We start from the raw sequence: 27,961 nt of genomic DNA, 5'->3' as shown, positions 1-27,961 counted from the left end.
CGTATTAATGGCTCGAATGTTCCAGTGAGATTTTTATTTACATAAAATATATTAACTGTGCGGTTGGCAATCCATAGATAGATCTTTTAGTCTAGTAATTTCTCGATTTAATATATTCCGTATGAATCAGGTTTTCGTTTTAAATACTACTTCTGTGTGTAATAAATGGCACAATTCGAAGGATAGTCTCCAAATATGATTGAAGCTTCAAAAAAAAAATGTCTCCTAACTGATAAAGTAATAATGTTTGATGTGTAAAAGGTTCTCTGTCAAAAATTATATCCTTCAAAATAATAGCGCCTTATTCTTCTGATCTCTAAACGGATTATATTTAAAAATCAAGATCGACTATTTTATCTATAATACAATAATACAAGAACTAACAACTTTTGAAGCCACCTGTTCAAACGATAAATAAATTTACATTGATAAATAATTTATTGTACGATGACACTAAAATCGAATGTGAAATGTTTAACTGAGACATAATAATAAAAAATACATATAAAACCACAGTTTTTACTGGTGGTAGGACCTCTGGTCAGTCCACACGGGTAGGTACCAGCGCCCTGCCTATTTCTGTCGTGAAGCAGTAATGCGTTTCGGTCTGAAGGGTGCGGGCAGCCGTTGTAACTATAGTGAGATCTTAGAACTTATATCTCAAGATGGGTGGCGCATTTACGTTGTAAATGTCTATGGGCTAATGGACCATCTAAGCAAAGAAAAAAAAAACAGTCCAAATGAATAGCTAGTGAGAGATATTTCTATTGACTTTTTAATTTACTTTATTATCTTAAAGTGCTTTTAAAATCAACGAAATCGTATACCTTTTGATTACAGTATGAAATGTATAGCGTCACTCCAGTACTTAACAGGGCACATTTTTATCATAAATAAAAACAAATCCTTACTACAATTCCCACTATCGTTTACCAAATCAAAATAGGGATATATTAATACTGATGATAAAGAAAAATGCCAATAGTGCCCGTATTACTTTTAAATTAAATAAAAAATAGTATTTTCTTAGTCAGCAACACTAACAAATATTTTACCTCCGAGGTAATAGTAAACGCGAGATGACACCGTACCTACAATCTATGTATGTATAGACACAGCGCTGGTGTGCTTCAACAGGGCCACAATAAGACAATTATTATTTTTGTATGGAAACTATCGACATACAAGTCTTTATTTGTTATAGACAAATTGATTAAATTTTATCAATTAGTGGTTTCTGAAAATTTACTAAATCCTTCATTAAAAATGAAATATAGGATAAGCAATTTGTTACTGCCATCTACAGGAGCAATGAGAAACTAATCGAAGCGAAGCCATCTAATGGTCGACGCCCGTAAACATTTTTGTTGAGTGCTTGAGTTGCTTATCTATAACTAATTTTTGCGTATTATCTATGTGCTTCAAGACTCAGTCTGCTGCGGACGTGCTGCCAACCGCACGCTAAGCACACGGAAAATACTTTAAAGCAGACGCTTTTTTTAATCTTCTAGAAACTTCGATTAAAATTTTCTAAATATAAAATCATCAATCGGAATGACACAAGATCCAGATATAGGGCGTTTTTTTTCTTTCTCTGAAAATTAAAGTCAGTCTTGTATCAAACCAGAAGAACATTCGTTTGAACCAATAACAAGAAAATATAATATTTTAACAATTAAATAATAATTTCTTTCACCTAATACAGCGTTTATAAACGGAATCAGTAAGTTACAATTTTTAATCTTAATACCTTGACGCAAGGTTCAGGTTTTACTGTACACACATTTTTTCATGTGATCGAAACGAAGAGGATTTTTGATTTCGTCAAACAAAGCATGTCTTAATTGTGTAACCAAAAAATTTAAACATGTAATCTGTCGCGAAAACCTTGCCTTTTTTTTTTCGTTTTTGGTAGTGTCTTTATATCCGACACCGATAAACACGTGTTCGCTTTTCAACGCTTAAAATTAACAGCGCAATGAGCATTGTGTGCCTCTCGCACCGAGAGCACGTCGCGTGGTACAGAGTTGACAAGCCACGCGGACTGGCTCCGACTCGGGTTTGCCTTTATTGATGATAAATTTAATGACAAGCGTAAATACTCTGTAGGCCAAAACAGCTTACAAGCGACACACACTATAACGCCATTTATTGACAAAAACGAGAACAAAATCATTTTTGTATACAGCGCCATCTATTGGCCAGGGATGCTAAGTAAATCTTCAGTAAAACGTGATCCTACACATTAAGAATGTACCGGTGTGGGGTTACTGCTCGCTGGTGCCAGGTTTGGGCGCCGGGGCCAGCAGCACGCCGACGTCCCACACCTTGATGACGCGGTCCTTGCCCGCGGTGCACATGCGGCCGGTGGCTTCGTCGACGTACAGGGATGCCACCGCATGCTTCATGTCGTGGAATGTCGCTAGAGACTCCCTCCTTTTTACAAATTAAAACAATACATATATTTAAGGTGACAAGATACGATTTTACTAACGTATATTTGCAGACAGACATGAGCTCGAAGCCTTAATAGCTTTAGTGGGTAATCAACTCACCATATTAAATAGATATTGTTCTTCGAGAGAACCGTTTTCGAAAACAGAATAATGTTCGCGTATAGTTGTTTTTTACAATCAAAAACTGATGATGCATGTGGTCAATGACCCACGACTATGTTTTTAGAACGCGTATTCTTATTTTCATTTATATTGAGGTAGTTTTATTTGTGTTCCATTGCACTCTACTTGCGTAATGATAAACATATAAATGTTTTATTTACTTACGGTTCGTGACGTAGAGTTTCATAACACACGGTACAGACTCGTTGGGGAAATTCGAAACCCATGACGGGGAGTGGCAGCCTGTGCGGTGAGCAAGTAGCGCACACCGCCGCGCCACACCAGCGGCAGTGGTGCTGTCGGAGACCTTAAGCCGCGAGAACAATATTCTATGGTTACCAAAAGATATTATCATTTATCTTCCTAACAATCTTGATCGTCAGAATTAAAGCTATCACAAATACGAAGCTAATCTTGAGCACACATCAAAACACAGCGTTCATATTTCTAATCATGTAACTCGCATAACAGACATGCAACATATAAACAAGATTGTTATGCCGGCAAGAGTAACGCCATCTATCGCCGAATAGCCGAACGAATATCGTAGGTACTAGTAAAAATAGAGAAGTACAACGCCATCTATTGTTAGATAGCAGAAACACACATCGAAGCTACTCGACTTGCCCAAAATTTACTCGATAAATCTAAGGATATCATATCGACTATAAAAGCGTTGCAGAGATGGCACGCAGTCAGTTAGTAATCGGAACTACTCGAAGCGAAACAACGAACGGATCACCTGAAGCGAAGCGGAAGAAGTGAATTAAGAATTTTAAAGTGTTCTTTGAGTGTTCTAAGTGTTAATACAGCGTTAATTTGTATGTTCGTAGAATATTTAATTATCCCGTACCCCAGCGCGTAACAATATTATTTACTTATCCGGTTATGAACAGGTGGGATTTAACTCAATCGAATCGACTACAGGAGGCCTCGTTTAGCTTGTCTTTTCAAGATTTTAACACTTGAACGGTACACTCACCTAATTGTTTTTTCTCCATCATTGCCCTGACGTTCCATATAAACGGCGCCCTGCAGATCTGGCAGAGGTCGGACTCCTTCCACGCGGGGGTCTCTCTCCTCTTGACGCCCATCTCCCACACGCCCAGAGCGCCGTCCTCGGCGGCCGACATCAATCGCTCACAGCTGCCGACGTACCAGAGGCCCGTTACCTTATTACTGGAAAACATATAAAATGGATAAATACATAAATCATATGCGAAAAAGCTTTCTTCATTATATTCGTTTTCATTTAGTGTTACGATCTGAGGCTGAGAACTCTCAATGAAATAATAATTAAAACTAATGTATTTATTACAACGCTAAACGTATACTGCACTATCGCAATCCATTATTTCTTCGTTTTCTTGAGGTGACCTGCTTCTTTTCGAATAGAATTGTTTCTGGTCGCCAATGCAGCGGTATTACAGTGATATCGCCTATGTCTATTGTTTTCTAGAACATTCTCGGTACAATTATAGCATTCGAGAACGTCCTAGACTCCTTTTTTTTATATTAAGAACATTTTCGAGACTATTAGAACATTCACGATCCAACTGGAGGACTACAGATGGCGTTACTTGTACCGACAACACTTCTCGAATATTCAAGAAATGTGTTAGGTGTTTCTGCTATTTGACGACAGGTGACGTTAATCACACCAGCATCACAATATCAATTAGCAAAATAATCTAGCAAAAAATGAGAGAGAAGTATTTACCTGTGACCTTGGAGTTCATAGGCAGTTCCTTTCTGACCACCGATATCCCAAACAATGATAGTCTGGTCGAAGGAGCCACTGAATAAGAGCTGAGGTAAAGGCGCCCAATTCAACACTCTGACAGAACTGCGAATATTATTACAAAATTAAGTTAAGTTTTCCATAATAATATGTCAAATTTAATATTGACGTGGGTCCTCGGCGTTCATTGAGGTAACAACATGGGTTGATTCAATGGTATATTGACAAGGATAATTGAGGCCGTCAGCGCAAAAGTGGCCTAATGAGGTTCAAATTTACCTTTACAATACTTCGTAGGCAAAAAATAAGCGTTAAAATAATGTTTACAAAGTCATCTGTTATCTATGGATGAAACTAGGGATAGGGCGATTTTGCATCAAAATTTATCATGTTTTAAATAAATTGCATACATAAACACGAATATGAATTGTGGGTTAGGCCATTTTTGCGTTGATCGCCTCAATTAATATCGACAAAATTAATAAATATGTTTACTACGTGAGTCCTATATGTAGATACTTTCATCGTCAATATTTCTAACGCGATTCTTCAAAATATCAGTGTATTCTAATCGACAGAATACTGATGCTATTAGGTGTTTTTTTTTCCTTTGTAGGGAAGCACGGATGAGTTTAGTCGATACAACACATGGGTGCTTAGTTGAAGAAGGAAACAGGAACATGATTCTTATCAATATAGACTTATCACATGGGTATAACTATGTTGCCTATTCTTCCTATTAGAGGAGGGTGGGGAGTCGGCTATTCTCATCGGTAAGATTTGTTTGTGTCTAGTACTTTGTACCTACCTACGCACTTATTAAATACCAGCTTTACGTCGGAAGCTTGCGTGGGCTACACTTTAAATACCGTGGCAGGAGAAGCGTACTCCGCCATGGGAACAATGTAGCAAAAAAGGGTAGAATATAAATTCTTTCCGAGATTTCATAGGGCTACAATTTGCGTATTGCGTTAAAATCATTCTGCTTTAGAACGTGTCGTGGGATGCAACCTCTATAACAGGACATAAGACCTATAACGACTAGACACAGACTAAGACAAAAACTTGACAAGAAATCAAAAAGAAATGGAACGGGGGCATACGTGAATAGCGGTAGGCAGTATTTTTTTTGACTTCTTAAAAGACGAACACGAACCAGACGACAAGGAACGAATTGACCGTTCTCATAAGTACAGAAAATAGACGACAAAAGAACTAACCGACCGTTCCAGACGTGAAAACGTACAAAGTCACTTTCGTGTTGATAATATGAAATAGTCGTTTAGACAACGACATGACGACTTCATAATATTAATACGTACCCCAAGGGAATACGCAATAATTTAATTAGTATTAAAATATGTAGATACTATAGTATACGTGGATGTTAAAATTATTCATTACGTAATAAATATTTCACGGACTAGCTGACGTGGACAAGGTTGTAAGCTTTGGAAAATTATTTGATGGACTATTTCAAGAGAAATATTCGAAGTTTTTATTAATATCTACGTACATGGAGGTACATGTATAATTTAAGGTGGAAGTCACGATGAAGCTCAATAATACTGGTGGTAGGACCTCTTGTGAGTCCGCACGGGTAGGTACCACCACCCCGCCTATTTCTGCCGTGAAGCAATTTGAAGGATGGGGCAGCCGTTGTAACTATACTGAGAACTTAAAACTTATATCTCAAGGTGGGTGGTGCATTTACGTTGTAGATGTCTATGGGCTCCAGTGACCACTTAAAACCAGATGGGCTGTGAGCTCGTCCACTCATCTAAGCAATAAAAAAAATTAAAAAAGGACACAAAGGAGGAAGAAAATGAGGAGGAGGACCGTCTAAAGAAGCCCATAAACTGATTGAAAACAGCTACCCTACCTTTCAAACCGACAATCACGATTAGTAATAATAATAAATAAATAAATGGGAACAAATCACGCACGGTCATGCGGCCCCAAATTAGGATTCCTAGTGTTATTGATAACAGAGATTGATATAATAGATAATAAACACCCAGGCAAAGAGCAAAAAAAAAAACAGTTCATCAGAAGAACGCATTCCCGATGTGGGCATCGAACCCTCGGCGCCACAGTAATAGGCGGTAATTACTGCACCACCGAGTCAGTCTAAATTATTTTAGTACCATTAGTTCGTGGAAATAACCAGAATTACGATACGAAATATTGATAAACGTCATTAGACGTCAAATTAAAATGAACTCTTTTATGCGGGATGTGTCACGTACTTCATACAAAGAACGATTATAGAATAGTATCTACAAGTATGTATTTAGTCTAATGTTTTATGATAATAAAAATAATTCATTTTTCAATTATGTTCAAGCTCGTATTAGTGGCCATCTTTAATTTTTCCACCAATATACATACTAAAGTCAGCGTCTGTATGAAAACACACAATATTTTCTTTTATCAAAATGGTAATATTTAATTTGTTGAGTTTTCACTAGGCCGTACATGTCTCGTTGAGACCTTGATATAAATTTAAAGGTCTCTCGAGAAAAGACAGCTACGAAAACAATTATGAAAAAATAAAATAAACACATCTGTTTCATGAATTTGAACAGATAAGGTCGTTTAATTAGCGTTATATCGTAGTTTATTTCTGGTATAGGTACCTGGCCTAGTGGACTGGGGACTCAGATATTTTTTGGGGAGGCAGATATTGGGCAAAATGTATCGCGGTTATTTGGAGGCTATATTAGCTTCTAAAATGTTGGAAGCCAAGAGGGCGAAATGGTACTTCACGCCTGGTCAGAAACTTACGTTAGGCAAAGTAGATAGGTTTTTTTTTATTGCTTAGATGTGTGGACGAGCTCACAGCCCACCTGGTGTTAAGTGGTTACTGGAGCCCATATATATCTACAACGTAAATGCGCCACACACCTTGAGATATAGTTCTAAGATAGGTTCAGCCTGCTGTACATTTACTGTGTTTGGGTGGATTCCCCTAAATACCTGATACTATTATTTGACTGCATAAAGACGAAAGCCGTTGGGATTGTCAATAATCCAACCGCATGGAACTTCTGGATCTACAAAGACTGGTGTTCTATGTTCTGTACCGTATGTTCTGAGGATGATTTGGGCTGACACCGCCAATTTATTAAAGCATCGCTGCTGCCGAAGCAGAGTTCTATCCATCTGACTTTTCTAGCATCACCAAGAATGGCAACACCACATCTGTTCCCATGAGTGGCGTAAAAGACGACTGAGAGCATGTAAGGGTTGTAATATATTTTGTGGGCTTCGGAAAGTCGTCGTGGCCTAATGTACATCAAGCAATACAACACGTATGCAACGGTGTTCCAATCCCGCAGGCGGGTACCAATATTTCTAATGAAATACGTACTTAAGAAATGTTCACGATTGACTACGACGGTAAAGGAATAACATCGTGTAATAAAAATAAGCGGGCAGTGGCTCGATTGTAACGCAGAGTAACTCTCGGCATGGTTGATGTCCATGAACAACTATGACCACTCAACAACAGCTGGTCCGTATGCTAGTCTAGTTACGAAGTTCATAAGAAGTTAGTATAACAAATAATAAATACACCATAATATGGGTACTTTTTGTGTAGAGAAAATAGCAAAATCGTACATTATTTATCACTTTGTGTACAAAAATGATATCTTTTCAATGTCTTATCTTATTGTTTAAAGTATATTGTTATATACAGATTACAAGGCTATGACAGATGCAATATCAACACTAATAGGAATTTAACTACACTAATTAAGGTGGATCACAACATTCACATTATAGCTACGGAATTTATGGAATTTATATTACAGGTACATTCTATGAAAGTTATATTACAGGTGAACTGATGAACCGATGAAACAAAACGTTTTGTTTTTTGCGAACCGTACTATTTATTAATATAATATAATTGTGTCTAGTATATTTAGCGCTTTTTTTTCCTACCTAAGCTGAAGATAGCCTTGAGAGGCTATGTCAACGTAACCTAACAAGCAGGTGAGCTCACGGGGATCAAACCTGATGACGTTGCTAACACTAACCCTAGCAAGAGCAGTGCTTTGCAGAATCTACCATCAGATCGGAAACGCTAACCACTGAGAAGATCCGGCAAGAAACTCAGTGGGCTGTGTCTGTGGATTAACTCGCCAAGCCCTTCGTCACAAGCGACGGGTTCGACGAGAACAATGACCGGGGCTTGAGGTACCTAAAAGCACCGTTAATGGATCGGGCGGATCCGAAATGACATGGCAACGTCGACTGTTTACCATTCGGTCGGATCGGGAAAATCTGGCGGGTAAACACTACATGAACCGAATTTAGACAAAATACATAGTTTAGGAATTAATAGTTTATTCTCACCCGGTGTGTCCTTTGAGTGTCGTAACTAATGCCGCTCCGTTGTTATCGAGTTTGAGCATGGTTATCTGTCCGCTGTAGTCGCCTACAAATGCGTATTTCGACTGGGAATCAAATCTAATAATTGGATTATTCAGAAAATTATGTTGTTATTACTTCCGGTGAGTGGCATCATTCATAAAATATGATGTCTATGCATTCGGATTACCAGTGTTTTATCTGCCTAAATTTATTTTTACACACAAAACGTTAAAATATTATCATTTTGACTGCAGTCAATGATTTATATAAGTATTATTACATCACAAAACTATAAAAAATTTATTAAAGCATATAAAAAAAATTTATTGAACTCTTCTTCTAGTAAAATACTTTCACAGGTAAGTATTTAAGATAATTAAAGTATAAAAGGATACTGCAAAGCTGTGCACCACGCTTCAAATGAATAACCTCCGATTCTTCTGCCTGTTTCACTGCAGTGATATACAAAGAATTTATCCCTGCTCACCGACAATACCCATTCACAGCTGAGGGAGAACGTTACGGCTGTGACTCGTGCTGTGTGTGCCAGATATTCTCTTGTCTAATGAACAAACATTGTGTCAGTTGTACATTATCATTATTTACATAAGTTGGACATTATATGATTTAAGCATTCTTCTGTAATACTCTCATACCCATAGAAAGCAGACAAACATGTCACACCTGATGGTAAGTGATCATCAGCAATGCCAAGGTGCTGCGTACCATAGTGCTTATAGAAAAATCACATATAGGAAAACCATCAGCAGATTTGATGAGTCTACCTGCCTTTCTTGTTGAAAGTACTTCTGTGTTTTGGTTTCTGAGATAGGCAAGAGTAATTAATGTAGCTTACTGGTTTTTTTTTTTGTAATTATATACCAAGGTTATTGGTTATTCTCACATTGCCGTATCTATGGGCTATGATAACAACTGTTAACTGGGGAACTTTGAGTTTGTTTGTCCTTTCTATCTAAACAAGAAAATGCTTAAAGAAAGACAATAAAAAATTCAAATAAAAATTGCAATACATATAATGTCCATGTCCTACATATCACTCATAGATATCAACAATGTCAAACCCAAAGTCAAGTTAAGTCAGACTTGGCTGACATGTTATTGTACTAAGAAGACATTAAAATTCAAAAACAAATTTCACAGTGACAGAATAACTGTGCATAGTAAAATTCAAACCCACAAATTGATAGACTTGAATAATTATAATTTTACGGTGTAATGTGAGCTCAGACAGCTTAAAACCTAGCCTTTTTTGTGCTATAACATTGAAGGATGAGACTGTCATTCCACAATAAAACTTTAATATCTAATTCATGTCTCAATGTAGTTGCAGAAATTCATGTTGTATTCACATTCAAATACAAGCTCCAATAGCCAATTATTAACAGAATAGTTATGACCTCACCTACAGTAATCAAAATAGGAACTAGTAGCAGGATTACTTTTGAACATAAAATAATTATTTAAAATAAACCAGTGATAAACTAATATATAACCATAATGATAATATATCCTGATAAATACTGACGCTGGCTATCCTAAGTATAGAGTTGTTTTTAGTGTTAGTAATCTTACTACTGTTTAGAGAGAAAAGTCACTTACTGGATTTATTCTATTACAATCTGTAGCTAGTGTGAATTCTGAAACAGTCCCATTCTCTTGTCCAATAAATAGCTGCCTAGTTTCTGGCGTGTAGAACATTGATGTGCAGCCTGATGGCATATACTGGCAAATGCTCGGCCAGTATTGACCCGAATCACGTTTCAGCCAAACTCTTACTGTCCTAATGTTAACAAGACATTTTTCAATATTTGCAGTGTTTACTACTAACTCTACATATTTATATTCAAACATATTGTAATTTAAGTTAAGGTTTACAAGCTTAACTATTCGGCATAACAACCATATTCCTTTTCAACACCTAATAAATTAACTACGATCGCAATAATTTTGTTTCTTGGGAATCGTTATCAAATAATTAGTAACAAGGAGTCAGATCTCTTACTTATCATCGCAAACGCTAATTACTCCATCCTCGCCAGGTATCACCACAGCGGCGTTCACATCGTCAGTACAACCCTCTAGCTTGCTTAAAAGTGCCGGTTTTTTCGTGGTTGAAAATCTATCATTGGGTGTCCTCGGGGCAGGTTTAATTTCTGCAGCCATTTTTTAAGAACTTTTAGTGAAATTGTACAAACAATCCCGAAAAATTCAAGACAGACTTCTGATCAGCAAAAAAACGGAAACGTCATAATAAATGTGACAACTGGAATTCTATTTTTTAATTTTCTCCGTTTTGACGGCAAAAGAATTATATGATAAGCTATACTGTTAAATTTGGTATTTTAATGTTGATGGCTAAAAATTTAAATTAAGTGAAATTTAAAAAATGAAGCGCTATGAAAAGAAAAGCTATTTGTAGGCAACTTGCATTTATCACACAAATAGTCTCTCAGATTTAGGGGAATATGTTCACTTTAGTGAACTCATTCACCAAGTCTTGTTTCGTTAAGTAAATCTATTTAGTGATCCGATAAAGATCTTTATAAGTAAATGTATATTTAAAAATGTATTAAACTCAAACTTAATTTCTCAAACTTAACTCATTCGGGTTGTATTTATGAAAATGAGTAAGTATCGGGAAATATAACCAATGGTTTTGATCATTTAACATCATTTTGTTCACTTGGAGTAGTCGAGCAGCTTAAGTAAATATTTTCCATTGATGTATGATATATACGATTTCAGTTTTGCAGGACATTAAGCATTATGCGTGATTGTTTTGCATATCAATTGGGCGAACCAAAGAATGTGCAACATTATGTCACTTCGTGTCACCCTGCCACGGCCTGTGACCTTCTTTGACATTGGCATAGAATCAGACTTGGCGTAATATTTTATGACGTAGGAAAAGAAAAATGATACCAGCCCTATTGTAAGTCCGAGAAAAACACAGGATAGGAATCTAGTAAATTTGTTTTAAGGCTTTGATCTCAAAATTAAATAGTGTGTTCTCCAGTTTTTGCAAGTGACAGACGTAACAAAACAATTTTTACAGGCTAATAATAATCAGGAGCTTGTGACATTATTTGCATGCATTTAGGAAGGTGTAATCGCATTTAGTTACTGAATGGCTTCAGTCGGCCCATAGCTCTCCGTGCGTGAGGACGTTTTAGTTTGTTTTTTGCTTCCGAATAAAAAGTATTAATTTCGGTCGCCTTTATTTTATGTGTCAGACATTTATAAATAGCCCGACATGTTTCAGGGATAGTTTTTGTCTTCAGGGGTTGGGATATTGAAGAACTAAATTTTAAATCTTGATACGAATTTACTGTTGCACGAAATCTTAATGTTACAACCAATCTTTCTTTTGGACTTACACTATCGTAGAATTAGATATGTAATAGTTATATAATAGATATATAATAGACTATCTTATGATAGTATTCTGCTTTTGAATAAACGTTGTCACGAGGTTTAATATTAGGTCAAACGAGATCGAATCCATTTATAGATAATTTCTGAAGTCTGCTGGTTCTAAATCACTCATAATGTTCATATTTGCTAACATTCTGCACGGCAATAAATATTTATTCACCGATATTCTTGTTTTTATTTTTTTTATTTTGAGAAATTGAAACAAAAAGTTTTACGCACACGACACGTCTTACTTCGTCGTGTTTAAACTGACAATTGATTCAGTAACTGAATTTAGAACAGTGTAATCAGAAGATTCTAAATTTGCTTCTGAATTCAGATGACTAAATTCGGCCAAATGTAATGTGCCTTTAAGGCACATTTCGCAATTCGTAATTCACTCTTCCCGCTTTGCTTCAGGTGTAACGTTTGCTGTTTCGCTTCGAGTAGAACCGATTACTAACTACCTTCATGCCATCTCTGGAACGCTAATAGCCAAGACAAGTCTACAATTATTGAGAACATTCCCGGTAGTACTAGTCGTTTCGATATGTTTCTATGATATATCTGCCACAATGGTTTAATCTACAAACTGTACAAAGTGAATGGAGGAACATAGTCCTAACAAAAGTGCTTAGTAAAGGTCACGACCCTCAGAACTGAGGAATACGACGCACGGAGGAGGTACAACATGGGCGTACCAGACAGCCTAGTGGTTATCATAGCAGACTTCTTGTCGAACTGTTCGTCCTAGTACCGATTATAGGGAACCCACTCTCTCCCCCGTAAAATCTCAGTCGGAGTCCCACAAGGGTCCACTCTTTTCCCCGTTACTGCTTTAATTTTATATCAATGACCGAACGAAATACAATCGCAGTCGCTCTAAGCACGTCATTCCGGATCCTCCCGATCCACTCTCGGTGCTTTTAGGTGTTTAGGTGTTCCAAGTACTGCGTGCTGTCCTCGTCGAGCCCGTCGAATATGATGAAAGCTTTTGCACGTGCAGCTTAACCAACAGACAGAGCTCTTTGAATTTCTCGCCGGATCTTCTCAGTGGGTCGCGATTCCGATCTGGTCGTAGATTAAGCAAAGCACTGCTCTTACCACGGCAGAGGTTAGCAAAGTCTCCCTGGCTGAGCCAGTAGGCTCGCATACACGTTCTGTAAAGTCAGTTTAACCATTACTTAACCCGTTACTAGCATTAGTCGGACAAAAAAAACGCTTAGCCCCGCGAGCTCCCGGAATTATGATGAATCGTTTATTACGTAACTCTAATGTTAGATGGGCACACGAGCTCAATATTGTTATGATCCGGAATTGATCTGACTACATATCGAAAAACTGTTGAAATACCGGGTAAAAAAATTATTCTTTGGTATCCCAAATGTCATGTTGTCAAAATCGTATACAATAGATAGATAGATAGATAAGAACCTACTGCTCGGACATTCCTCGTCTTTTAGTAGTACCACATAGTTAGTTATAATCTTGCCAGTGTTGGACAGTTTTGTGAAAATGGCTCAAGTGTTAAAGAAATTAACTACCCAGGTGCTCAAGCCTAATAATGTAGACACGATCGTTGGTTGTACAGGCCTTAGAGCCAGCAGGTAATGAACCGGCAACTTTGACTTTTTGTTAATTTTACGTAATAATTTTGTTGTGTTCCTAAAAATAGCAGTCGCTATCGTCAAAAACAATGAAAGTAATACAAAAAGTTATACGCTCTCGCACTTCGTTAAATTTAGTAACCATTATAATAATTTTTTGGTGCATAAAAACCTCAAAAACAGATTTGCATATAATTTTGCCACACATAAAAACTCACATGCTTGTCGGAATATTAAGAAAGGCCAGAGAAGACAGAGAGGCCAGGTCCCTGTAGTGGGACATTTCAGATTTTAATTGATGAATATTCATTATATAAAACTAGTTTTTGTGTTTTTAAATTACTGAAAAATACAAATTTCCCTACAGCACCTGGTGGAACAATGTTCAGATGGGTCCGCCAGATGTAATCTTAGGCATTACAGAAGCATACAAGAAGGACACACATCCTAAAAAAGTAAATCTTGGTGTTGGAGCATATAGAGACGATGAGGGAAAACCATTTGTTTTGCCTTCTGTCAGAAAGGTAAATTGATACTATACTATTTGAAGCCATTCAAATGAAAGCCCTGTTTATGAAGCTTTTGATTTTCCAAATTTTAAATATTAAAAAACCCTTTTAGTAGCTACTTATGTCACCAATGAACTATTCTATTAAATTTTGAACTTATTTGAGTATAGATATTATGAATCAGTTACTAAATTAGCCTGAAGACCTTCAAGACACATTTGTCTAGGTTACTATCATAATTCCCAAGAGACTGACTGCATCGCAAACTTTTTAGATGGATGCAGCACCAAAGCCTTTATTAATGGATGCTGCTCCATTACTAAGACTGATTGAAGTACAGATTATAGCATAATATACGAGTAAAGTTATAGTCAAGAAACATAATATAAACATTTCTGAACTAGAGAATTCTTTGGAGTGGGTATGTCTAATATTCAAAAGAACCTGTTTCTCTTGGTGCCATAATTTCAATGAGTATCTGTGCACTGTGCAAGTCACAACAAAGTCACTGCTGCTTAGGATGGTTACTAAAGTTCACAGACATTGCCATATTAATGTTATCACCAACTCAGAGGTCTGAGGTCAAAATCTAAATTACATTGTCTGCAAATCGATTATAATATTTTCAATAATTTTTACTGTAGCTTTAATTACGCAACATTACCAAATTTAGTAATTGTTGACAATTGTATCATTTTAAAATACACACTATATTAGATGAACTTATACCTGACATATATACAAACATCAGAGCATTCTTAATAAGGATGTAACCAATTTTACGTTAATCACAGGCAGAAGAAATTCTTCATAGTAGAGGACTCAACCATGAGTATGCTCCCATTAGTGGTGAGGCCACTTATACTGATGCTGTAGCTAAACTTGCTTTTGGAGAAGACAGTCCTGTCATCAAAAATAAGAGCAACTGTACTGTACAGGTTTGTTGAAATCTGTTTTTTTTTACTTAAAAACAAGGCTCATAGTAGTGTAAAGAAGTTTCTATATAAATTGACATACTATTAGTAAATTATACACAATTTAGGGATGTCGATTTGAAGGGAATTGTGCAAACTAGTAAAGTAGTTATTGGATAACATTTCCTAGAGATAAGATCCTCATAGCTTAATCATCATACTCAAATTTTTTATCAGCATTACATAACATTAAATTATCTATGAGGAGATTGATATTGTTTGTAGTTTAATGCATTATTCCAAAGATGCAATTTATCATTATGATAGATATAGATATATCAGCAGTGTGATGTGACATTTTTCATTCAAACTAATAGTGATAAATTACTGTTACCATATAGAACAACTTCAGGAAATATTAATCATAATAATATTTGGGGCTTGAGACTTGATTCTTATGACCTAAGATGGACTATGTGATGTGATGTAAGTGAACTCATCATAGTTTATTTCAAGTAGACTTAAATTAGGACAACTGGTGCACAATGTTATTTTTAAGCATCTTCAAATAAGGAGGGTCATAAAATGTACTTATCTTCCGAAGATGTTAATAATGGACTTGGTGATAACAATTGATGAGTCTAGAGAAACACTATGCCCGGATTTATTGTCATACCTACCCAACTAAATGATATTCTTAAAAATAAGAAGACAAGTTATATTGGACGCGTAAGGCACTGCAAGCCAGTTGCGTATACTTAACCCAGTACAGTTGACAGTAGGCCTTGAATAATGTGTGCTAAAATAAAAATTTGGTTAAATAAAAAATGTTTGCTCGTCTTTTGTTAGACACTGTCCGGCACTGGCGCTCTCCGCCTTGGACTCGAGTTCATAACGAAACACTACGCTAAGGCAAAGGAGATCTGGCTCCCGACGCCTACTTGGGGAAACCACCCGCAAATCTGCAACACCCTCAACTTGCCGCACAAGAAATACCGTTACTTCGACCCCAAGACCAATGGTTTCGACTTGCAGGGAGCACTCGAGGATATATCAGTGAGTTTGTTTATCATTTCGTAAAGCATAATGATTCTTGTGTTATCATCTAAAATTAAATTTGTTATTGGACTTTTTATTTAGGGACTTTAGGAAACTTAGATTTTTCTGGGTACATTAATCATTATCACCTTAAGTCACCTAAAATGTGTTAAATGATAAAGACCTGTTAAATGATAAAGATTATTCATTCATTTTTTATTGTAGTGATTGCGATTTACCCGTTGTCCGCTAAAAAAGTACTAGGCGTCTGACTCGTTTTATCTTATTAAGTACACACAATTACGAACAACTAAAAACATATTAATATCGTAATAAAACGGTTTACGAACTCGTTTGTTACGTCAATAAACAATAATTTAAGCTATAAATGATAAACAATTATCTTTTTTTTATTATTGCTTATATGGGTGGATGAGCTTACAGACCACTTGGTGTTAAGTGGTACTGGAGTCCATAGACATCTACAACGTAAATGTGCCACCCACCTTAAGATACAAGTTCTAAGATCTCAGTATAGTTACAACGGCTGCCCTACCCTTCAAACTGAAACGCATTACTGCTTCACGGCAGAAATCACTCACAAGAGGTCCTACCACGAGTAATTACGCAAATTATAATTTTGCGGGTTTGATTTTTATTACACGATGTTAATCCTTCAACGTGGAAGTCAATCGTGAACATTTGTTGAGTACGTATTTCATTCGAAAAATTGGTACCCGCCTGAGATTCGAACACCGTTGCATCGCTCAAAACGAAGGCACCCGACGTCTTATCCTTTAGGCCACGACGACTTCGAATCTATCTATTATCATCATAACCCCTACGTACATTAATCGTACCTACGCTGTATCGTTTCTATATGATTACGTACGTACCACGCTTTAAGCTCGTGTACGATGTGAAGTCGTTGTGGCCTAAAAGATAAGTCGCCCGGTGTACTCGTCGGGTCGATTGATGCGAAAATACCGGGAGTTCAACTTCCGCTGACAGGTGCTAATTTTCCAATAGTAATATATATATATGTATAACGCATATTTACTAACGACTTTGACGATTAAATAATAAACTCGTATATTGCATAGTATTTTTTTTTTAATATAATAATATTTGTGGGACGTATTGTGAGTTTGTCAGTTTGTTGGTATTCTTTCACGAAGCTGTCACGTGAAGCTTTTAAATGCAATTTCAACTTCGAAGTCTTGTCTCGAATTTCCTATAAGTACTAAACGTTACGATGGCCGTAAGCTCCCTTCTTGTAGAAAAAAATCTTATATATAAAAGTTGATATCGTCTAATAATCACATTACGTGGCAGTCAGTTAAACAATACACATTTATCACATTAAGGAAGAAATATTAGAATATATAAGAATGTATAAGAATACATATAGATTTTAAATAGCTAAATATTATGTTGTGTAGCTTTTGACGAACAAAAAATGTCATCATGATATTTTCTAATTATAACATTTGTAAATTGACAACATTTAGGTATATAAATAAATAAATAAATAATAAATATTTACTAACAATCACGCCACGTTAACTGGTCCCGTGATAAGTTCGTAAAGAACTTGTTACAAGTACCAGATAACGGAAATAAATATAAGATTTTTATTATACACATACATATATTTAATATACATCCATAACCCTGGAAAAGACATTTATATTTATCATACAAATATCTTCCCTTGGCGGGATTCGAACCCGCGACCCCCTTATGTAGTGACCATGTCACTTACCACTACACCAGACGGCCGTTAAGGTGAATGATACTCAGATGTGCGTAGATCTAGATTATTCCAAATTATAATATACCACTACTATCTTAAATGTTACATTAAATAATATGAATAGAATGATCCTTTTGACAAATTTCAGAAGTTGGAAGTCGTATAAATTTTATTGAATAAAAAAAACACACTGCACTGGATCGTTATTTTAACATGTACCTCACGCGACAGAGGCTCCATATCATAAGAGTTGCGGAAAACTTTAAAGGAGTCGTCTATTATCTAAGGTGGCAATCTGTGCATTTGGACAAAAAAATGTTATTGATATGTCAATACAGATTGATTTGAATATAATCGTCTCCTTCAAAGAATACGGTTCAAAACCTGCATTAAATAAAGGTTAATAGTTAACCTGTTATTTATCTAAGATGTCGTTCCGAAGAGTTTTGTGACTGCCAATGGAATACAAAGTCAATAATTCGTTTTTCTGATTTACCAATAATTGTCCAAAAGTCAGATTGCCGGCTTTGATAATAGTCGAATAAAAGGACCTTTTCTTTCCTTTTCAAAACTCTACTATAACGTGAATTAAACCGGAGTATATAGACACAATGTGTATTTTCTGTCGATTATTCTTTATATAAAAAGTTCGTTTTTCTACAAAATTTTATGCTAAACAAACTATAATAAGAATTTTATTCTTTTGCAGAAAATTCCCGAAGGTTCCATTATTCTGTTGCACGCGTGCGCACACAACCCCACCGGTGTTGACCCCAAGCCCAGCGACTGGGAACAACTTTCCAAGGTATTTTTTTTAGATCCAGCCTGATTTTTAAATCGTTTTATCCAAACAAAGAAAAAACTTGTTAAATATGGTATGATCCGGTATGTTATCGGACTTGTTATTGTTACGGTAGGTGATGATGATATTTTCTTAGATATATTCTATTTATATCTGCCACGAAGGTGTCATGTGTTCCATTATCCATCGAAGCAGTCGTCATTTGAATGATAAGGTAATCGTGTCAGATGACGTGATGACTTTCAGTTCCGGTAACCACTTAAAACCAGGCGGGCCGTGAGCTGCCCATTTACTTTAATAAAATTTTGCTCCGTTATCCGCGGACAATAGACTCTTTGAAACCGTTCACAGATTGAAATTTGTGCTAACCCTTAAAAAAGTATTAATAAAAAGTATTTCACAATAGTTCCATCTAGCATGATACAAATCTAATTACCTATGTAGTTTTCTGGATTAAAGGTTCCTATTGCCTTTGTATACGTGCGGTTAAAATTTGTACCTATTTACGTTTTAGATAGTGAAGTTTATGTTTGGTTGTCTTATTGATCGGTACTTTCTCAATTATGAGGTTGGATTTTCGATTGTTTTGATGTAAAGGCTATCATTCAACTCTTTATTTGTCGTATTCTTTCGATACGGGTTCAGTTCGTGTCCACAGTGGAGTGGACTCAGGGGAGACATCCTAGCGAGTATTGGTACCTACGACGATGTCGACCGCTTTCGACTGAACGTAACTTCATTGCTTATGACGTCATTTGGGGTCAAAATAAACGTAGACCCGAACAACGATTAGCCATCATAACACTAAATGATGTAATTGTTGTTAAAAAATAAAATGTTATTATAACATTTCATAAATATAGTTATTCAATAATCGTTTCTATATAATTATTGCATTTGCATTACTTAAGTAATGTATTTTCTAATTAATGTCCGGTCGCTATTGACCATTTGCGATTGTGGTGCGGCATTTAAGATTAATAAAAGAAATTGGATACGGTTTCTAAGACTAAGGCTGATATGCGTTTAAATATATACATAAACTAATGTAAGTTGTGTCTGATAATTAATTGAGTTAACATTTTGAATCGAAAGGTGATCAAAGAAAGGAAATTGTTCCCGTTCTTCGACATGGCGTATCAAGGTTTCGCCACCGGTGACGTCGACAATGACGCTTTCGCAGTCCGTCTCTTCGTCAAGGAAGGACACCAAGTCATGTTGGCGCAGAGTTTCGCTAAGAACATGGGTGCGTATACTATTCAATTAAATAATACTAGATGATGACCGAGCTTTGCTCGAATTTTTTTTGATAACGCCATCTTTTGTGTCTTTAAAGCGGTTAGTTGCGCCAATAGATGTCGGGAAGAGTTGATTATTGAAAACACGAAGAAAACAACATTTCCTGAAAATAAATCGTAGCTAGATCGATTTATCGCCCCCGAAATCCCCTGTATACTAAATTTTATGAAAATCGTTGAAGCCGTTTCCGAGATTCAGATTATATATATATTAATATACAAGAATTGCTCGTTTAAAGGTATAAAATTATAATTTTTCTAAATTACACAATATTTTCCTACATTTGATGTGTCAAAAAAAACAAACAAAGATATTTACGCAAACACATGTTTGTCTTGACCTGTCTTATCATTACGTGCTAACGTCAATGGCTCATTTTTCGTTATGTTATTGTGAATCGTCAAGCAACTTGCGCTACGATGCCTACTGATAAACAGATAACATATTATCATCACACATTTATAGTTTATTTAACTCATAATAATACACCTTTTTTATATGAGAATTTAAATGACCACGAGGAAGTTGATTACTTATTATATAATTATGGTTAGTTTAGTAATTTAATATCGAGAGGAGAAAAGGTATTTGGTTTTAGCAAAAATTTTTTGAAATTTTACAGGAGATAAACTTAAATTATTGAAGATATTAAATTTTATAACGACGATAGGAAAGATCTTCCACTGAGCGGGTGATATTGTTCGGTAGACCGACGGTCCGAATGTTGTTTGGAACTTGTTTAAATACGAGCCTATCTTGAAAATGTCGTAAGCGTGATTCAGGCATCTGTCAACTATCTTGTGTTCTGTGATAGCTACCGCCACAGTATAATAGAAAATTTGGAAAAATATAATGAAAAAAAATCTTCTTGAACTAATCGAATGATGAGTATAATAAATTGAAGTTAATTTTAAAACATCGGACTGTTGGTGCGAATTCCAAGTAAAACGCATCGTTAATTGCAGAGTTAAAGGTCGCGTATTAAGCGAAATGCCGCTTAAAGCAAATAGCTTTTCACTCCTCGATAATATAATGTATTAGATTTACTCTTTTGTTTCGTTATTTATTTACATTTTAAAAAACTATTTACTATTACAAAATAATTTTATTGATAGCATTAAAGTTAGTAAACATTACAGAAAATCGGATCACAAACAGGAGAGAAGATAACACTGAACCGTTTTGCCTTTGCTTGTTATGAATATTAATCGAATTCTAATTAAATTACACTAGAAGTGGCAGACCGGGAATATATTTTATAAAAAATGTTGAACTTTCTACTTTCGATAAAAATAAAGATCCAAAAGGTGGAAGGCTATTTGATATCTCTATATTGTTTCTGAGTTTTTTATTGACCTTCAACATTCGCGAACATCCTGTATTTCATATTTAAATACCAATTGGCAACAAATAAACTTGATAAGAACACAGAGTATGGACGCTAATGTTGTGTTGTATTGTATCTTTACTAAGTGGATTGATGTTCAACATTCGCGAACACCCTGTATTTCATATCTAAATACCAATTGGTAAGGAGTAATGACGTTAATGTTATGTTGTATCTTTACTGAGTGGTTCAAGATTGATGTTGCAGGACTGTACGGAGAGCGCGCGGGCGCCCTGACCTTCCTGTGCGGCGACGAGGCGACGGCCGCCAAGGTGATGTCCCAGGTCAAGATCATGGTCCGCGTCATGTACTCCAACCCGCCGCTGTACGGCGCCCGCCTCGTGCAGGAGATCCTCACTAACGCCGAACTCAAGAAGCAATGGTAAATATAATAATGAAATAGGCAGGGTGGTGTAGGAGTGGGTAATATCGGTTTGGCCGCGTATCGAATCGTATCTATATATCGAGTATCAATATCGGATATTGAATCTATATATTTTCTGAATCTATATATTGATGGATGCTAGTAGATTTTCTCGATTCATGATATTTGAGATTTGAAACGATACGCTGATATAATATCGTAGTAGATATAGATTTAAGTCAACGCTATACGGTTGGTTTTTTGATATCAATTTATAATATGATTTTAAAGTAATAAAAAGAACATGAAAATGAAATTTATCAAAAAAACTTTCCTTCAGGCTTTTGTCAGGCCTAGGACTAGCTACATTATTTTCAGTTTTTAGTATTTTGTGTCTTAATTTAAAATTACAAAATATACCAAAAGAGTGTAAATTTCAAAAGTTTAATACAAACACAAGAAATAAACTCAATTATTTGGATTCAACTAAAAATAGAAAAATGTGTACTTTAAAAATCAAACACAAAAAACTTTTAAGTATTTATAAACACTTGTCCAAAAATTCTAGTTCAAGGTCAAAGCGCGTGAAATTAAATTCAACGATGCAAATAGGCTATACTGCATTCAAGTTAGGGTCGAAAGTTGAAACTTCTTTCCTAAATTGTATCCTGCTGATACGACGCTAAGAATAATCTACAGACATATGGACTTAAATATAAGGTTTACAATTGTATGGATAATGCCTGTTTCTGTTTCATTCATCACATGATATCCCTATCGTGCGCTCACTCACTCTGGCCGATTCGATACGAACCAAACGAATATTGCTGATATTCACGAATCGGTACGATATGCCGATGCGCATCACATCGAGCAATATCGTGTATCGGCTGATATCGATATATAGATTTCGTGCGGGGCGATATCGGATTCAACGATATTGCTGCGATATATAGATAATGAATCTAGATACGATTTATATCACCCACTCCTAGGGTGGTGGTACCTATCCGCGCGGACTCACAAGAGGTCCTACGACCAGTAAAAAACGGTAAATGAACGGGTTCGTTTGCAAAAATTATATTCAGTGTGCTTAGTGTGAGTTTTTTAACGTCCTCGATAGCGTAAAAGTAACTCGAATTTGTATTCAGTTGGAACAACGCCCCTAGCGGAAAACGTTCCAAATCCATACAAATTTGATTTAACTTTTACGCTATCGAGAACGTTAAAAAACTCGCACTAAGCGCACAGTTATTTATTTTTGGTAATTAACACGCGCGAGTATACAAGTACACGAGTATGTCAGAGGAAGTGTGAAAGTAGACCCGGTAATCAACAAATTAAAGAGCGGTTAGCGTGGCATGGACATGTGATGCGTAGAGAGAATATGCATGTGACTAAGAAATGGTAGTGCAAGATGGAGGGAGAAGATGTCGACCGAAGACGACATAGATGGAGTGTGTGAATGATGATATGAGAGAGAGAGAGAGAGAGGAGTGAGTGCTGAGATGACGGCTGATAGAAGAGAATGGAGGAGTGAGTGTTGAAATGACGGCTGATAGAAGAGAATAATTAGCTGTGCCGACCCCACCTAGTGGGATAAGGTGGAGAAAAAATAATAATTTACACGCGGTATCCCATAATCGAATGTAATTTTCTGGCCATTTTTTTTCTACTTAATCTTTTTGTGGTGCTGGAGACGAATGCTCCGAATTCCGTGGACGGCCAAGAGGACAAATAAATCTATCCTGGATCAGCTTCGCATCCGAGTCAGGCTCTCAACAATCTGTTACCAGAGGATCCTCAGCTACTTCGGTCATATTGCCCGCCGACAGTCAGATAACTTGGACAAAGTGATTGTGACGGGCAAAGTAGAAGGAAAGAGACCCCGCGGCCGATTACCTAGCCGTTGGTGTGATCAAGTAACCGCTCTAACTGGGTTGCCAGTCGCAACCGCCATTCGAGCAGCTGAGGACCGGACGAGATGGAAACAGCTCACGAGACAGGCAACGGTCGAGTTTCAGGGACACGACCTTCAGCAATGAAGAAAGCGACGAAGAAGAAGAATCTTTTTGTTAACCTAAGGGGTTATTCCAACTACTCACGGACGAGTAGATGAGCTCACGGGCTCATTCTAAGAGAATTGCTAATACTAGCCCTAGCAAGAGCAGTGATTCGCTGAATCTACCACTGGATCGTGGTCGCGAGCTACTGAGAAGATCCGGCGAAAGACTCAGAAGGTTGTGGTGTCTAATGACAAGGTCGCACGTCAAACTCTTCGTTATAATCGTCGATTTCGACGAGGACGGTTAAAATATACTTGCCTTTATAATTTAGATGAGGTACAATAACAGTTTCGGAGTTCTGGCTTAGTTTTAAGACTATCCTAACGTTAAATTTCTTTGGAAATGGTAAATTTTGCAAACGTCAAAGGACGCTCGTTTTCAATAAAAACTATAAAATAATAATTGTAAGAATACAGTGTTTCGAGTCCCAGAAGTTTATACTGTAAACTAGCGGCCCGCTCCGGCTCCGCTCGGGTCTTTAAGGAAAATTTCAACGATATTTGACGTTTTATTTTTTTCAATAAAAGAACACTTATTGTGGTATAACTATAATAGTTAGACATATGCTGTCGCGACACTTTTTGTAAAAAATTAAAATGTGGTGTCGTGGGACACCAGGTAGGAACGAAGTTCCTTCGGCTAATGTAGAATCGACACAAATTGCAAAAAAAATCGTGCTCAATTTTATGTAGGTTTTCTTGATTTTTCTCTTAAATTTTGCTGATTAGTTTTTATTTAAGTACAAGAAAGTATTTAGGAAATTCAGTATTTTAGGAAATAATAAATTACTTAAAATAGAAAGAGAATGGATGAGAGAACGAAAAGAAAGAGGGAGAAAGAGAAAGGTATTATACACTACTCGCTTGTGTATGCGACTATCGCGCCTGCGCACGTCTCATTTAACGGTTTTATTCCACGCACTTTTTTCCACGGATTTTTTCTTACGGTTTTACTATCACTTTTTTTTCAGTTCGGTCGCGCAGCAAAATCCCTATCCCCTCCAAGCCTGCCGTAAGGAACTTCGTTCCAATAATAATATGTTCTTCAAAGTCGTAGTACATTATTTTATTCTATCATTAATAGTTTTCGCAGGGCACGCGATGTAAAGAATATTTTAGGTAATTTTATACACCTTGGGTTATATTATTGGAATTTTTTAGTAATATTTGTCAAAAAAGATTATAGCCTATGTCACTCGGGAATAGTGTAGCTTCCAAACAGTGAAAGAATTTTTCAAATCGGTTCAGTGGTTTCGGAGCCTATTCAATACAAAACAAACAAACAAATCTTTCCTCTTTATAATATTAGTATTATACTGTAAATGAAAAGGAAAGTCGCTAATAGTCCGTTATCGCGTTTATTGAGCAGGCCGCGAGAGATTGACGAGGCGTTAACGCGACGTCGCTGTGTTGCAGGCTTGGAGACGTGAAGCAGATGGCGGACAGGATCATCACGATGCGGAGCCAGCTCCGCGCCGGCATCGAGGGCGCCGGCAACCCGCACCCCTGGCAACACATCACCGACCAGATCGGCATGTTCTGTTTCACCGGACTCAAGCCCGAGCAGGTCAACTCTCGCTGACAGATATTATTATATTGCAGCGGTATTTTAGCGGTATTGTAGGCAGCGGCTTGGCTCTGCCATTGGCATTGCTCACGTCCACGGGCTACGGTAACCACTCACCATTAGGTGGGTCGTATTATCGTCTGCCTACTGGGGCAAAAAAAAAACTTGTTTGGAACCAATATTATGGTGTTAGTCCATAAGTATTAGCATCAGAAGGCAGAGGTTCAAGACAGAAATGCGACAAGAAAACCTTTCGTCGTAGCCGCCGCTAGCAATAATCCAACAACCGTCATCTCACTAGACACGTCCTAACCGTGATCAGGTGGGCCATATGCTCGTCTGTCTACAAGGATAATAAAAACAAAATTGTAGTAGAAAAAAAAAAGCACAAAAAGTAATAGTTTAGGACATTTAAGACTCTGTAACAGCTTTCAAACTTGTGCCACAAGCTGGGTGCGATATTCACATTGTACTGTGATTCCCAGATACCGAATCACAATTTTTTTTGTTTGTTTTTTACGATTTTTCCGAGCAACACACAAAAATCTAGACTCATTTTAAGAAAATCTTTGATAGGTATGTGTTTTAGGTTCCAAAAACTTTAGGATTGCATTCGATACTCGTGACCCAAAAAATATTACATAATTTTCTAATCACTTGATGAAATATCCATAGAGTGTTTGTTACCAGTGCACGTCAATATTAAAAACCGAGATTGTGCTGTTATGTATTTTATGAGGAAAACATTTCAATGGTATATATTCTTACGTAAATTTCATATTCCTGAAATATAAAATCAAATACATGTACTTTAGCGAAGAGTTATTATATGATGTACATTTATGTAAGAAAAACAAAAGAGTTAAGTAGGTATAGTTTTCTTCTGTGTTTGTAAAGCGATTTTTCTTTATCAAAAATAATCAGTTTTTTTGCAAGCGTCGCATTTCGATCATTAGGCGAAAAGTAGTTTAATTTACACAAATTATTCAAAGAAACGATCGCATAGACATTCGTAATAAATTAAAATAAATTACGATTTCCATTGTCGAGTCGTGGCCATGCGACGTTTGTCCTCCAGTATCGAGGTTGTAGTGACGGACGGACCACTTGGTCGTCGGTCCCCTAGCTAGACACTGGACACTTATCAGAATTTAGCCCGTTGAGTTTCTCGCCGGATCTCCTCAGTGAGTCGCGTTTCCGATCCAGTGGTAGATTCTGCGAAGCACCGCTCTTGCTAGGGTCAGTGTTAGCAACACTCCGGGTTGAGCCCCGTGAGCTCACCTACACGTCGACGCTGAAATAGCCTCTCAAGGCTATCAGAATAGGTAGGGAAAAAATCGTAATATAAATTGTCATTTGAGTTGCCTCCCCGGTGAAAGGATGAATCGAATACGGGCAGTGAGGGATTTAGGCTTGATGTCGCTATACCCTGTTTATCGCGCCGCCCTTAATGTTAGAATAAATTTTATTTTCATTATTAATAATTTTGATCCAATATTTTTATTTTAAATTTAAAATAATTTATAAATTTTATTATAAAAAATTAATCTGAACTCATTTTCAAAGGAGAATTTAAAGGAGTCTTTACTTTATTTCGTCTCTAAAACTTTTGACATTTTTTTTTTTTTCTCTCTCAAATCATGCCACCCTCGACCCGGACCTCACTGGCCTAGTCGTAAATCCATCACTGAATACGAGCAAACGAGACTAATTTAGTATTAATATCTGATTATAAAATTATGAAACACATACAGGATAAACACATAAATACAGGACCTCTTGTTAGTCTACACGGGTAGGTAACACCACCCTGCTTATTTTTGTCGTGAAGTAGTAATGCGTTTCGGTTTGAAGGGTGTGGCAACCGTTGTAACTATACTGAGACCTTAGAACTTATATCTCAAGGTGTGTGGCGGCATTTTACGTTGTAGATAACTTAACACCAGGTGGGCAGTGAGCTCGTCCACCCATCTAACCAATAAAATAAAAAATAAAAAATTTTTTTAGTCGGAAATGCAAAAAATGTCTATTTAAAAAACTCGTGATCAAACGATTCATTGTAGACGAATAATGCACATTAATGAAAACCAATTTTCAGGTCGAGCGTCTGACGAAAGAGTTCCACGTGTACCTGACGAAAGACGGACGCATTTCCGTCGCCGGCATCTCCTCGCAAAACGTGAACTACATCGCCGAGGCCATCCACAAGGTCACCTCGTAAACAAAATCCACGCACCGACGGACGTATCAATCTATAGTTTTATATTAATCGTTGTACCGTAAAGAACACAGTATTTAATTGAAACAATGACTTATTAAGAACCCAAACCTTTTAAAGGTTTTTGTTAACCTTTTTTACTCTACAGCTATGCAAGAACAAATCGTGATTCGGATAGCGTTGTTATGTAACAATAATTATTGTATCGTTTTTAGTTCTAAAGATATAATATAAATCGTAATATTTTCAATTGTCTTT

At 36.6% G+C, this 27,961-nt stretch overlaps 2 protein-coding genes across 3 annotated transcripts; one reads left to right on the top strand and one right to left on the bottom strand.

Moving 5' to 3' along the window:
• Window positions 1–29: 29 nt before the first annotated feature.
• Wdfy2 (WD repeat and FYVE domain containing 2) lies at window positions 30–11,017 on the bottom strand. 2 transcript variants are annotated; one of them, XM_028178408.2, is made up of 9 exons: window positions 10,766–11,017; window positions 10,363–10,543; window positions 9,138–9,304; window positions 8,725–8,838; window positions 4,339–4,464; window positions 3,601–3,797; window positions 2,784–2,925; window positions 2,258–2,436; window positions 1,373–1,461 (listed from the first exon to the last, which is right to left on the bottom strand). In XM_028178408.2, exons 1-8 carry the CDS (start codon window positions 10,924–10,926, stop codon window positions 2,268–2,270), a joined length of 1,257 nt encoding a protein of 418 aa, XP_028034209.1. In that variant the 5' UTR covers window positions 10,927–11,017; the 3' UTR covers window positions 1,373–1,461; window positions 2,258–2,267. The 2 variants fall into 2 exon arrangements, with proteins under 2 accessions (XP_028034208.1, XP_028034209.1); XM_028178407.2 differs by having other exon boundaries at window positions 30–2,436.
• Window positions 11,018–13,409: 2,392 nt separating this feature from the next.
• Got2 (glutamate oxaloacetate transaminase 2) lies at window positions 13,410–27,953 on the top strand. The gene is made up of 9 exons (XM_028178432.2): window positions 13,410–13,784; window positions 14,152–14,308; window positions 15,088–15,231; window positions 16,057–16,263; window positions 18,711–18,806; window positions 19,899–20,049; window positions 21,697–21,871; window positions 25,335–25,485; window positions 27,584–27,953. The coding sequence occupies exons 1-9, from the start codon at window positions 13,693–13,695 to the stop codon at window positions 27,704–27,706; spliced, it is 1,296 nt and encodes a 431-aa protein (XP_028034233.2). The 5' UTR covers window positions 13,410–13,692; the 3' UTR covers window positions 27,707–27,953.
• The last annotated feature ends 8 nt before the right edge of the window (window positions 27,954–27,961 follow it).

The sequence above is a fragment of the Bombyx mandarina genome, chromosome 04 (assembly GCF_030267445.1).
Source record: "Bombyx mandarina strain Sakado chromosome 04, ASM3026744v2".
Taxonomy (NCBI): domain Eukaryota; kingdom Metazoa; phylum Arthropoda; class Insecta; order Lepidoptera; family Bombycidae; genus Bombyx; species Bombyx mandarina.
The sequence above is the reverse complement of the archived record's forward strand: the minus strand, read 5'-3'. Positions and strand labels throughout refer to the sequence as shown.

Coding starts and splice junctions, on each gene's coding strand:
- Wdfy2 (XM_028178407.2), bottom strand. CDS start 10,926: ATGGCTGCAGAAATTAAACCTGCCCCGAGGACACCCAATGATAGATTT. Junction 9,305..10,362: donor ATTGTAATAGAATAAATCCA/GTAAGTGACTTT, acceptor TTTGTTCATTAG/ACAAGAGAATATCTGGCACA. Junction 8,839..9,137: donor GCGTGGTGCACAGCTTTGCA/GTATCCTTTTAT, acceptor TCCAATTATTAG/ATTTGATTCCCAGTCGAAAT.
- Got2 (XM_028178432.2), top strand. CDS start 13,693: ATGGCTCAAGTGTTAAAGAAATTAACTACCCAGGTGCTCAAGCCTAAT. Junction 13,785..14,151: donor ACAGGCCTTAGAGCCAGCAG/GTAATGAACCGG, acceptor ATTTCCCTACAG/CACCTGGTGGAACAATGTTC. Junction 20,050..21,696: donor GAGTTTCGCTAAGAACATGG/GTGCGTATACTA, acceptor TTGATGTTGCAG/GACTGTACGGAGAGCGCGCG.